A 13,611-nucleotide genomic window follows, 5' to 3' on the forward strand; every position below is an offset into this window, starting at 1 on the left:
TTCTGCTTTTTCTTTGCATCTTCTGGGAAGGAGTAAAATTAATAAAAGGTATAACTAAAATAAAAGAAATATGTAACTGATGTTTTTTATTTCTGATAATCTGGAGTTATCTAAACTATCTAAAAATGCCCCCAAAACTAAAAGAAGTACATCTAAGGACGAAGAGATTTTTAAGTGATAAAATGCTTTGAAATAAACATTTTTTTGTTAATAAGTATTCTTACACTTATAACACAGGTCCAGGCTTATAGAGAAAGAGAGAAAGGAACAAAGGAAGAAATGATTGGCATTTTCCTCCTAGAGTGCATGTTTTCTGCCAATAGAATTATCTTTGTCTTTAAACAAATCAGCTTGGTTCAAATGCGTGAAGCAGAAATTCAGAGCCTGCTCCATAATTTAATCATCAGAAATAATCACTGTTGGGGCTGGCCCCATGGCCAAGTAGTTAAGTTCATGTGCTCGGGTTTGGCGGCCCAGGGTTTCCCCGGTTCGAATCCTGGGCATGGACATGGCACCACTCATCAAGCCATGCTGAGGCAGTGTCCCACATGCCAGAACTAGAAGGACCCATAACTAAAAATACACAATTATGTACTGGGTGGCTTTGAGAGAAAAAGGAAAGAAGTAAAATCTTAAAAAAAAAAAAAAAAAAAAGAATCACTGTTAATACTTTGGCATATAATATTTTATGCCTTATGCATGAAATATGGTTATATAATACACAGGCTGTTCATTGTTCACAGTAGCCAAAAACTGGAAACAACCCAAATGTCCATCAGCTGATGAAGAGATAAATAAATTGTGGTACATCCATATAATGGAATATTTAGCAACAGAAAGAAATGAAGTATTGATCCATGCAACAACTTGGGTGAACCTTGAAACTATTATGCTGAGTGAAAGAAGCCAGTTACAAAAGATCACATATGGTATGATTCCCTCCATATGAAATGTCCAGAATAGGGAAATCCTTAGAAACAGAAAGTAGATGAATGGCAGCTTAGGGCTGGCGGATGGAACAGGGAGTCACTGCCACCGGGTTTGAGGGTTTTTGGCGGAATAAAAATGTTCTAAAATTAGACTGTGTTTATGGTAGCACAGCCCTGTGAAAATACTAAAACACACTGAATTGTAGAATTTAAATAGGTGAATTATACGGTATGTGAATTCTATCTCAATAAAGCTATTTTTTAAAAAAACAAAAAAATATTTACATAGACTATTCTGCCACTGCTTCATCCCCTCCTTAGTGTAGCACAATGTTCCATATTAATAAGATATGCTACTACCTTATTATTTGGGACTGTACAATGTTGCACTATATAGATATACTGACACTTACTTAACGCTTTATTATTAGATGAGAACTTATTCCCAATTGCTATATTAAACACGTATGTACATGTCTTTGCACACCTATATGATTATTTTCTTAGGAAACAAAGAATTGAACTGAGGGCAAAGGGTCTGCACTCTATAAAATGATACACATTGCCTGACTGTCCTCCAGAAGGCCGCACCAACTAACACTGGTCCCAACGGAAAACAAGAATACTTTTTTCTCTACATCCCCACCAATGCTGAGCACCACTGAACTAACTATCTCTGAAAATGATAGTGACATCATTTTTTAAATATGTATTTCTTTGATTACTGAATTTGAACACCATTTTTAATAGCCATTTGATTTATGAAATACCTATACTTCTGTCCTTTGTCCACTTTTTGGTCATCTTTATTAATTTTTCTGACATATGCTACAATTGTTCTTACCAATTTGTCCTTGAACTTTGCTTGGCATCTCTCTCCCTACACATTCTAATATTTTATAGACTTAAATTTATTCTTCTTCTTTACAGTATCTGGCCTTAATGCCTAGCCTCTTACCATCCCAATATCATAAAAATAACATCCTATATTTTCTTCTAGGAAATGTCACTTTATTTTATGTTCCAATTAAACAATCCATTCGTTCTCTACTGATTTGAATTCTTTAAGTCTGGCCTGTGAAATCTGTTTAACAGACCACTTACCTAATTGTTGAGCCCATTTTACGGCAGTACCAGCATCTCCTGCATTGCCTTCAGCTAAGCATACAATTTCTTGCCCAATCTTCCACCCAATTAATGGATAAAAGCCTTAAAAACAAACAAACAATATAAGTGATACCATAAATAGACAATTCATTACAGAGATGTCTACAATGGAACAAGCTGACTATCCCAACAAACAGCAAAGTGGCTCTGAAGTCAGACGGCCTGAGAGCAAATCCCCATCCTCTCTCATTTACTAGCTGTGGTTTTACAAGTTCTAACCTCTTTGTCTCAGTTTCCTCGACTGTAAAATGGTCTACCTCAGAGAGCTCCTGTGAGAATAAACTGAGTTAACACACAAAAAGAACTTAGCGCAGTACGCCAAGAACAAATATTAGCTTTTATTAGTCATAGCCATAGCTACATCTCTAGAAACAAAGAAACAAGATTTTAACTGAGAAATTAAAGGTTATTAACGAGATTTGTCTGCTGGAGAACTAACTATGCTATTCCATTTATCTGTGGTTTTAAACAAGTTCCTACAGAAATAACCTAATGCAGTGATCAACGTTTCCTAGTTCCCATTTTCCCAGATGGGGGAAAAGAAGAGTGTAAGGGGTGACAGAAGGTAGGAAAAACATTTTAAAATCCACCTCTTAGAACATGTTAGGGAACCAGAGCTCAGACTAAGAGCTCCCAGCCCTCCTGGGTGTAGTTCCACAATCTAGATTTCTCGGCTTGCACATCCCAGGATGTCCTCCATTAGGGAGAGCAATTCTTAGCAACTGTAATTAAAACTCTAAATATGCAAGGGTCACTAGTTGAGAACTAACACTAAAAAAAAAAAAACTCAGGAAAAGAAGAATTTCTAATACATAAAAGAAAACTTAGAGGCTTAGAAAGATGTTTTAAACAAATACGACAGGTACTATAGGTAAATATTTGGAAAGCTGACCAAAATATCCTAATCCCTCTGAATTTCTCTTTCTCGTTTTTTTATGCTTTTAATTTTAAGAAAAAAAGAAAATGAGAATTAATTATCTCTTAGAATAACAATGAAAAATATGTTAGAGAATATCCTTAATATAAAATGGAAAATAGTACTTATTTAAATAAGAAAAGAAGTGATATTTTATTAATAAATAGGACAAATTCTAACTACTTACCTCCAACAGTCTGTTGAGGGCTATTTCCAGTATTAATATCCAAAAACGTCCCGGTTCCCATGGTTAATTTCACATCTCCTACCTGGAAGCAGCATTCTCCAAACATGGCCGACTGCTGGTCAGCAACCTGCCAAAATGGTCACGTGTAAGACCTCCGGGCCCTTAGCAGTGGCCCATCCCATCATATCCCACTGTCTCCCTTACTGTGTTCTCATAGTCGACATTCTTTCCTTTTTCCTTTTCCTTAAAAAAAAGAAAATCCCTGGAGAGAACAGGGAGCAACAACTACAGGACAGGAGTCTCTCTAAAACTACCATTGTGTGGATAACTCGCACGGCTCAGCAATTTTTAGTGGCCAACCTACTTCATGACTCTTAAGTATCATAGGAATAATCTTAGAAATAGAGGTCAGAATAAATACTATGCAGAGAAAAAAAAAAGATTTTTTCATCTTCAACTTCCAAGCAGTTTTATCCATTAGTCAAAATAACCGAACACACAAATTTCTTTTAATAAGAGTGATAGATGTATGTTTAACTACAAATAGATGTAGGTCAAAATCATGAATTTCCCAACTATACATTTTTGTTAGAAAAATTATAATATTTTGTTAATATAATTAAAAGTAGATACACATACAGCAATATTTTAAGGACCAAACCCCTTTGAAGAATACTTGCTCACTAATCTATAATTCTTCCAGCCATACCTTAATCTAAACCTGAGCCTATCCCTGGACTGAATAAGGCTGATCCTCTCTAAATGACCAGGACTTTGTAACTTGGGAATTAAATTCCCTTCCGTCACCGGATTCCTCCCCGTACTGTGACTGTCCATCCAGGGACAGACAGTCTACACCTCCTGCTCAAGCTGTTATGTAAATCAAAGGCAAGGTCTGAGTTTCTACACAGCCTCTCAATCAGTATGTAAATCCTTCAGATTCTCCATATTCTGACTCTCTCATACACCCAGAGAGAAAGGGCATAACGAAGAAAGAACCCTCAAAAAACAGAAACAGCTCATTTTTCACTCTTCCACAGCTTCTCTACTGGTAGATGCTGGCTAAGGACTTTATAAAACGTAAATACAACTTTCTGCTTTATGTTAAACTTCCCTATTCCTGTTTATGGTTACACTACCAAATAGAAACTAAGCATTGGCCCTTCCAGAATACAGAGTGTACTTCTGATTATATCGGGACCCTTCAACTTAAAAGGAAAAATGATGCTTTAATTTTATTCTGCAAGGACCCTTTGTGTCTCTTAAATCTAATTCCAACTATTCATATATAATCATTTAGTTTATCCTACACAAGGAGAAACCCTCAAGTTCTCTACTTACCAAGGCCACTATTGGTATAGGCACACCAAATATCTCTTCGTCCACTGATCCAAAATGGTGGCTTCAAATAAAATTGATTAACAAGTAAGTTATAGCTCTAGAAATATTAATTCTAACATTCAGCAAATTGTTTTCAACATAGGCCAAAACGTTACATAATGAACATACAAGCACCTCAAACATGTCATAAATGCAGGGACCACGTGGCTGGTCCCCACGTCTAACGTTCATTATTACCTCGTATCCTTCACTGGAGGCAGGAGCGACAGCGGGATCGAAAGCAAAGAGGTAACGAGCCCACTCCAACACATCTGAGCATAGAAATATGTCATCAGAATTCGAGCTAAATTACACAAAAACGGTGGTTCAAAAAGAAGGAAAAGAAACTTTACCTCGTATGGGTCAAAAAGTCCAGTTGTACTGGCATTTGAAAAGTCCGTGGCGAATTCAGAACCTAAATTTACATTGGAAATAATCTATTCATTATCAGGTAGTATAAATCAACACTTCTCCCTAGTTTATAACCTAGACCTTTGTCTGCCCTCAAATTCATTCCAAAATGTGTATTTCTAGTGCAAAGTCTCCAAAGCAATTTCCCACTTAATCCTCGTGAACTTTTCCTAGTTTACCAGAGCGCTTTCATAGACACTGTCGTGTCGTGACCCCCAGTTTGAAGATGAGGAAAGGGGAGCAGAGAGGCAGTGTGATCACCTGCAGTTACATCCAAGTGCAGAGCGACAGATTTGGTATTGAACCCAAGTCTCACCACTCTTGAAACTGAGACTGTTTCATTGCAATTTTAAAATCACCCTCCTCCTCCCACAAATCTGAACTTAACCTAACTTTACCATAACACGTAGTTACTAGCGCACCAGAGAGCACTCTGTCTGGGATCTGGGAAGGAAAGAAAAGTAACTTCTCCTTTTTTTAGGTGAATCATTTCTATCAGTGAAATTTCAGTTCCTTGAGACAGACCTACCAGACCACCCTTACCTTTCGTGAGCTTATGTAACAACCAGGTGTCGACAGTCCCAAAGCAGCAATTGTCTTCTTCAACTGCCTTTTGCACCTTAAAAACACACCACAACAAAATCGATTCAAAAAGGCTAAATTATTAAGTGCAAGATTAACTGCCAATCAATAAATACAACATAATTCCATGTTTGATAGAAATTAACATATACACAGAGAAGCAATTTCTAGACCATACCCGAAACGGTTCTAAGCAATTATCACAGGGTATGAAAATCTTTAGTTTCATACCAACATGTGTTACTTGATATAAAACATGAAAAAACAAAGTACATATATTTTTCAGTTTAGACATACAAATATGTCAATATAAATAGCCTAAAACAGGGATGGCACACTATGCCTCACTTCTCAAATCCAGCCCTTTGCCTGTTTCTGGACAGCAAGTTAAGAATGTTTTTTAATTTTTTTTACAGTTGAAAGAAAAAGAATACTTTTTTGACACACGCACAGTACATGAAATTCAAATTTCTGTGTCCCTAAATAAAGTTTTACTGGAACACAGCCATGCTCACTTGTGGATGTATCATCTATGGCTGCTTTCGGGCTACGACAGCAGAGGAGTTGTGACAGAAACCCTATGGCCTTCAAAGCCTAAAATATGACTATCTGGCATGTTACAGAAAAAAGTTGCCAATCTTCAGCATAAAGCGTGCCAAATAAAAGTATCAAAACATCTTTAAACTAGCTAATAGAGAAACTGAAATACTTAAGATATTATTAACATACTGGAAAACGATTTCCTAAATCATACTTTATCACCTCTCCAACTCTTATTTGTCCTTCAAGACTGGCATTTCCTGGCTTTGCCCAACACAGCACCCTGTGGATATCTTCCATATACAGCCCTTAGCTCACAGCGTCATTACCTCCCTCCCAGACCCTAAGCTCCATAAGAACAAGGATAGATTGCATTCAAGTTTATAACCCCAACACCTAGGAGGTTTCCTGGCATATAGCAAATGTTAAAAAAAAACAAATGCTTGCTAAATAAATGACTGAGATAAAAAGAATAGTAAATGGAGACATTTAAGGATGAATTATATATATATATATATATATACACTTTTTTTTTTTGAGGAAGATTAGCTCTGAGTTAACATCTGCTGCCAATCCTCCTCTTTTTGCTAAGGAAGACTGGCCCTGAGCTAACATCCATGCCCATCTTCCTCCACTTTATATGTGGGACGCCTAACACATTATGGCTTGCCAAGCAGTACCATGGCTGCACCCAGGATCCAAACCAGTGAATCTCGGGCTGCCGAAGCAGAATGTGTGAACTTAACCACTGTGCCACCAGGCCAGCCCCAGGATGAATTATATTTTGACAGCTGAAAGGATCAATAAAATGAAAACAGATGACATGAGTTCCAAAAAAAGAGGTTATTTGTAGGTTATCTATAACAAGTATTTTGAAGATTCTATTCAAGTGTTATACCACTTAAATATGGAATGCTTAAAGTAATGTTATTAGATTTCAAACTCTTCTTAAATTTAGGAATTGTGATTCTAAAATTCATTCCAGATTAGACAAAGGTTAACCTGTATTTCAGTGAGTAGCAACAATAACTGAGAGGGAGTAAGTTCATTTGTTCATTCAAAAAATATATGAGAGCCAGGCATTCTGACAAGTAGTAGGCCCCTGTGAAGCTAAGGGGACACAGAGTAGATATTCTAAGGACCTAAGGGCAATCCTCCTTGCACTGGGTTAAAATTCCAATGGCTCTATCCTAGGCATACAGGTAAACTAGAAGGACAGGCTCTCACAGGAACTGCAACTCAGCTTTGAATCATCTCAACCATTAAATTAGATCAAGATAATCCTGGTGCCTGGAAGAATGGAAGAAACAAACATTAATCCTATCCATAGCAAGATGTGAAGGCTTTCATAATTTCTGCACATAATTTTGCAAATACAATGTCTAGTTCATACATACACACACATACACACACACACACAAATAAGTAACCAGGCTCACCAAACAAGTTGTATACATTAAACATGTACAGTTTGTTGTATGTCAATCATATCTCAATAAAGTGGCTTAAAAAAATTTTTTCTGGGGCTGGCCCCGTGGCCGAGTGGTTGGGTTCGCGCACTCCGCTGCAGGCGGCCCAGTGTTTCGTTGGTTCAAATCCTGGGCGCGGACATGGCACTGCTCATCAAACCATGCTGAGGCGGAGTCCCACATGCCACAACTAGAAGGATCCACAACGAAGAATATACAACTATGTACTGGGGGGCTTTGGGGAGAAAAAGGAAAAAATAAAATATTTAAAAAAAAAAAAAAAATTTTTTTCTAAGTAACCTGGCACACGAGGAAACAAAAGAACATAAAAAAAAAAGGAGGCAGAAACAGTCCATAGCACTACAGACACTGGAATTAATAGTCATGGATTTTAAAACACCATACTAATTATGTGGGAGAAGAAAGAAATTCTAGAATTAATTAAGAACTTAATGGATGAGTTTTAATAGCACCTTGGAAACAAGTGAAGAGAGAATAAGAGATTTGGAAGATAGGTTAGAAGAAAACACCCAGAATAAAGTACACAGCGACAAGAGAATAAAAATATGTAAGACAGAGTAAGAGGCAAAGGGGATTTAGTGAGAAGATCTAACACATACATAATTGGATTTTCAGAAGAAAAGAAGCTAAGAAGAATGGAATAGAAATTACATTTGAAAATAATGGCTGAGAAATTTTTTAAATTAACAAGATAACAAACAATGAATACAAGATACCCTACAAATCCCAAGTAGGTTGCTACACCTAGACAACAGGTACAGAAAATGTTTGATAAATTCAACATCCACTCACAATAAGAAATCTTAGCAAACCAGAAAAAGAAGAGAATTTCCTCAATTTGATAAAGGATATCTAAAGAAAACCTACTACAAATCCATACTAAATGGTAAAATGTTGAAAGATTTTGTTTCAAGATCAGGAATGAGAAAAAGATATTTGTGGTCACCCCTCCTAGTCAATATATCCTGGCGGTCCTTGTCAATGCAAAGAAAAAAAAAAAGTCAAGTCATATTTCTACATCATATGTTATCAGGAAATTGAAAATTAAACCAATGAGATACTATTTCAAACCTGTTAGAACGGCTAAAACCCAGAACGCTGACATCAAATGTCAGCGAGGATGTGGAGCAACAGGAGCTCTTACTCATTGCTGGTGGGGATGCAAAGTGGTACAGCCACTTTGGAAGACGTTTTGGCAGTTTCTTACAAAGCTAAACATAGTACCATATGACCCAGCAATTACACACCCAGGTATTTACTCAAATGAGTTGAAAGTTTATGTTCATACAAAAACTTGCAGACAAATGTTTATCACAGTTTTATTCCTAATTGCTAAAAATTGAAAGCAACAAGACGTGCTTCAATAGGCAACTGGATAAACAAACTGTGACACATCCAGATAATAAAATATTAATCAGTGATAAAAAGAAATGACCTATCAAGCCAGAAAAATACATGTAGAAACCTTTAATATATATTTGAAGTCAAAGAAGCCAGTCTGAAAAGTTTACATATTGTATGATTCCAACTATATGACATTCTGGAAAAGGCAAAACCATAGAGATGGTAAAAACATTAGTAGTTGCCAGAGTTTCAGGGATGAGGGGAGAGGGATAAATAAGTGAAACAGAGGGGATTTTTAGGGCAGTGAAACTACTGTCTATGATACCATAATGATAGATACATTACATCAATAATATATAATTATAATGTGTCAATACAGATTCATCAATTGTAACAAATGTAACACATTAATGCAAGATAATAATAGGAGAAACTGTGTTGGGGGGTATGTGGGAACTCTATGTACTTTATGCTCAACGTTTCTGTAAACCTAAAACTGCTCTAAAATCTAAAAATTAAAATCTACTCATTTTTTTAATGGACAAAAACGATTTATTCAGATTGTACCTTCTTGAATCAGTTTCGGTAGCTTATTTATTTCTAGGAAATTTTCCATTTTACCTAAGTTATCTAATTTGTTGGCATACACTTGTTCACAGTATTGTCTAATAATGCATTTTATTTCTGTGAGTTCAAAATTGAAGTTCCCTCAGGGGCTGGCCTGGTGGTGCAGCAGTTAAGTTCACATTTTCCCCATTGGCAGCCCAGGGTTTGCTGGTTCAGATCCTAGGTGCGACCTACACACCACTTGTCAAGCGATGCTGTGGCAGGCATCCCACATATAAAGTAGAGGAAGATGGGCATGGATGTTAGCTCAGGGCCAGTCTTCCTCAGCACAAAAAGAGGAGGACTGGAAGCAGATGTTAGCTCAGGACTAATCTTCCTCAAAAAAAGAAAAAAAAAATTAAAGTTCCCTCTTTCATTCATAATTTTAGTTATTTGGCTCTTCTCTTTTATTCCTTTGTCAGTCTAGCTAATCTTTTCAAACCAACTTTCGGTTTTGTTGATTTTTTCAACTGTTTTTCTATTCTCTGTTTTATTACTTTTCACTCTAATTTTATATTTTTTTCCTTCTGCTCAGTTTGGGCTTAGTTTGCTCATCTTTTTCCAGTGTCTTAAGGTATAATGTTAGATTATTTTTTAATACAGCCTCTATTTGTAATATATAGTCTTGCCATAAATCTCCCTCTAAACATTGCCTTTGCTGCATCACATGTTTTGGTATACTGTGTTTTCATTTTCATTCACCCCAAAGTATTTTCTAGTTTCTCTTGAGATTTCTTCTTTCATCCATTGGTCATTTAAAAGTGCATTGTTTAATTTCCACATATTTTTATTTTTCTCCAATTTCTTTCCACTACTTATCTCTAATTTCATTCCTTTGTGGTCAGAGAAAGACTCCATACAATTTCAGTCCTTTTAAATCTACTGAAGCTTGAATTATGGTGTAGCATACGGACTATCCTGGGGAAGGTTCCATGTGCACTTAAGAAGAATGTATATTCCGCTGTGAGTTTTTTATCAATGTCTATTAGGCCTAGTTAGTTTATACTGTTGTTCAAGTTTTCTATTTCCTTGTTGATCTCCTGTCTAGCTGTTCTATCCATTATTTAAAGTAGGGTATTGAAGTCTCCAACTATTACTGTTGAATTATCTATCATTTCCTTCAATTCTGTCAGTTTTTGCTTCATGTATTTTGGAGCACTGTTATTAGGTGCATATATGTTTAAAACTGTTAGATTTTTCTGACGGCTTGACCTCCTCATCATTATAAAATGCCCCTCTTTGGTAACATTTTTTTTGTTTTAAAGTCCATTTTATCCAGTATTAGCATAGCCACTTAGCTTCTTCTGGTTATTGTTTGAATAATATATATTTTCCATCAATTTACTTTCAACTGATTTGTATTTTTGAACCTAAAGTGTGTCTCCTGTAGAAAGTATACAGTGTATCTTGATTTTTTCTATCCAGTTCCAAATCACAATAAGGTATCCCTAATTTACCCAGCAAAGTGGCCAAAATAAAAAAGACTGATAATAACAATTATGATGGTAAATAAAATAAAAAGTTCTTCCATTCACTAATGGTAGATGTGTGATTTATCAAAAAACTGTGGGAAAGTGTTTGGCATTATCCACTAAAGGTAAAGATACATATATCCATTCACGCCCTAGAAATTCCATTCCCATGTACAGATACAGGAAAAACGCATTTACATGCACATCAAGAGATAGCATTATTCATAATAGCCCAAGACTGGAAATAACTCAAATTTTACATGAACAGAATGGATAAATGTATAAACTATGGTAAAATCATATACTGAACACTAAAAAGCAGTGAAAATATAAGGAAATTAATTTACACACAATGTGGGTATATTTCACAAATATAATGATAAGCAAAAGGAGTCAGACAAAAGAATAAACATGTATGACTCTATTTATACAAAGTTTGAAAACATTCAGGCAAAACTAGAGTATAGTGTTGAGGAATAAACATATAAATTGTAAAAGTGGAAGGAAAATGGGATATGCAGTATCAGTGTTCTGATTCTTGATTCAAGTACTGTTACACAGATGTTTGCTCCATAATATATCGCTGAGTGGTACATTTTTATTTTCTTCACTTTTCTATATTTGCTACGACTCACAACACAAAGGTTTTAAAAAAATAAACTCAAGTAAAGATTCCTTGTCTTCCATTCCATTATGTAGTGACTACTTAATTTTCCCTCAAATAATCAAATTACTACCTTTACTCCTTGAATTTTTTTCTTCCCCTTAGCCTAGACACAAACACACACACACACACACACACACACACACACACACACACTCTCCCTCTCTCTTTCTCTGCTTACCTCACTCAGGTTCTGGAGAACCCAGGCCAATCTCAAGGAAACGTGCTGGGTTGTGAAAGTGAACAGACTGGCCGCTAAATACCGTTTACTCCTAGTGAAAAAGTGAAGCACTCGGCAGGAACTGTGTATTAGCTGTTTCAAAAAAAAAAGATATTTTAAGAAAATGCATTTAATAGTGTTTGATCTTTCTACATTAATTCCATACATATGCAAATAAACCCAACGACAAAGAAATTATTTAACAACTTAAGAGTGCTCTCAGCACTGAGAATACCAAGCAAAGAGCCGGCCCTGATGGCCCAGTGGTTATAGTTGGGTGCTCACCACTTCAGCGGCAGGGTCTGCCTCCCATGCACAGGACACACCACCCATATGTCAGTTTCCACGCTGTGATGGCAGCTCACATAGAACGACTAGAACAACTTACAACTAGGATATACAACCACGCACTGGGGCTTTGGGGAGGAGAAAAAAGAAAAAAAAGAATACCAGGTAAAGCCACGTCCCCCCAAGTGGACAAGCTGTATTCATTCTAACACGTGAAATGTAACACACGCACTATGAACTTCTCTAGCAAACACCAGAGGCTGACAGACTTATAAAGTCTTCAAAAATAACTATTTTCTACCTCTTTACCTATGAAAGCAAAGGAAGATTCAAGGAAGAAGGCTATATTTCTATTAGAAATATATTTTTAATCAAGTTAGAATTAACCTGGAAGGGAAATTTTCTTACACATTAAGTACTTAAAATTTGGGATGTATGGTTTTCTTTAATATTATCTATACATATATCTAATGACCAAAGATGAAACATATACAGTTTTAAATTTGGATTCTCAGTAAGCCAAATCCTTAGTTAAAAAAAAACAGCCTTACACAGAAGACCAGCTTTGAGTTTTAAGGTTTGTGAAGTCATACTAAAAAAACCACACACCAAAAACCCTTACTGCCACCTAGTATGAGGATGCAGATGGACAATTCAACTTCTGAAACTGATATTTTACAAAACATTCAACTTACAGAGACTGTACCCACTTATTGCATTTTTTTCTCTTTTATTCCCCACCTCTCCCACCAAAATAAATTTAAACACTTTGGTTTATTTATTAAAAATAGTAATATGAATTTTTCTTTCAGTTTTTGCATAATGCATTAATCAGGAAAATGTGTATACTCAGTTCTCTCTATATTTCAGTCTTGCCCTTTTTTTTAGAACAATGAGCCCCATTTTAATTTTTTTTTACTTTGTTTTGGTGAGAACATTTAAATTCTACTGTCTTAGCCAATTTCAATTATACAAGATAATGTTATCACTACACATCAGGTTATACATTAGAATCTCAGATCTTATTCATCTTATAACTGAAACTTTTTATCCTTTTAACTTCCTTTTCACCTTCTTCAGTGGTCAAATCTTCTGCATGTCTTTACATTTCACATTATTTATTAAAACATAACTTATGGCAAGTATTTAAGGTGACCACCAATAATCCTTCTTCTGAGGTGTTATATGTTAAGAAATGCCTCAGACTGAAATGGTTCTTCCTCCCTAAGCACACTATACCTTTCTCTATAAAAAACCAGATTTAGGATCCCTCAGGGATCTTCTGTTAAGACACAGATACCTTGGCAGCAGGGAGTCTGCAGGGCACAAAGTATTAAGAGTTCTAACATCTGCACTTTTAGTCAACACACGAAAAATTAACACTTTTGTTCATATATTTAACAAATATTTGTTGA

The 13,611-nt window shown here is 35.8% G+C and overlaps 1 protein-coding gene across 3 annotated transcripts in view; it reads right to left on the reverse strand.

Moving 5' to 3' along the window:
- GK5 (glycerol kinase 5) overlaps positions 1 to 13,611 on the reverse strand; it is a 68,049-nt gene that overhangs the window by 24,408 nt on the left and 30,030 nt on the right. For all 3 annotated transcript variants that reach the window (XM_014852038.3, XM_044754560.2, XM_070493460.1), the window contains 7 exons: positions 11,870 to 12,001; positions 5,534 to 5,609; positions 4,933 to 4,994; positions 4,778 to 4,851; positions 4,541 to 4,601; positions 3,200 to 3,326; positions 2,034 to 2,138 (listed from right to left, as the gene is read on the reverse strand). In XM_014852038.3, the coding sequence (XP_014707524.2) occupies positions 2,034 to 2,138; positions 3,200 to 3,326; positions 4,541 to 4,601; positions 4,778 to 4,851; positions 4,933 to 4,994; positions 5,534 to 5,609; positions 11,870 to 12,001 (637 nt within the window). The remainder of the gene's footprint in view (positions 1 to 2,033; positions 2,139 to 3,199; positions 3,327 to 4,540; positions 4,602 to 4,777; positions 4,852 to 4,932; positions 4,995 to 5,533; positions 5,610 to 11,869; positions 12,002 to 13,611) is intronic.

This window comes from Equus asinus, chromosome 21 (assembly GCF_041296235.1).
Source record: "Equus asinus isolate D_3611 breed Donkey chromosome 21, EquAss-T2T_v2, whole genome shotgun sequence".
Classification (NCBI taxonomy): Eukaryota; Metazoa; Chordata; class Mammalia; order Perissodactyla; family Equidae; genus Equus; species Equus asinus.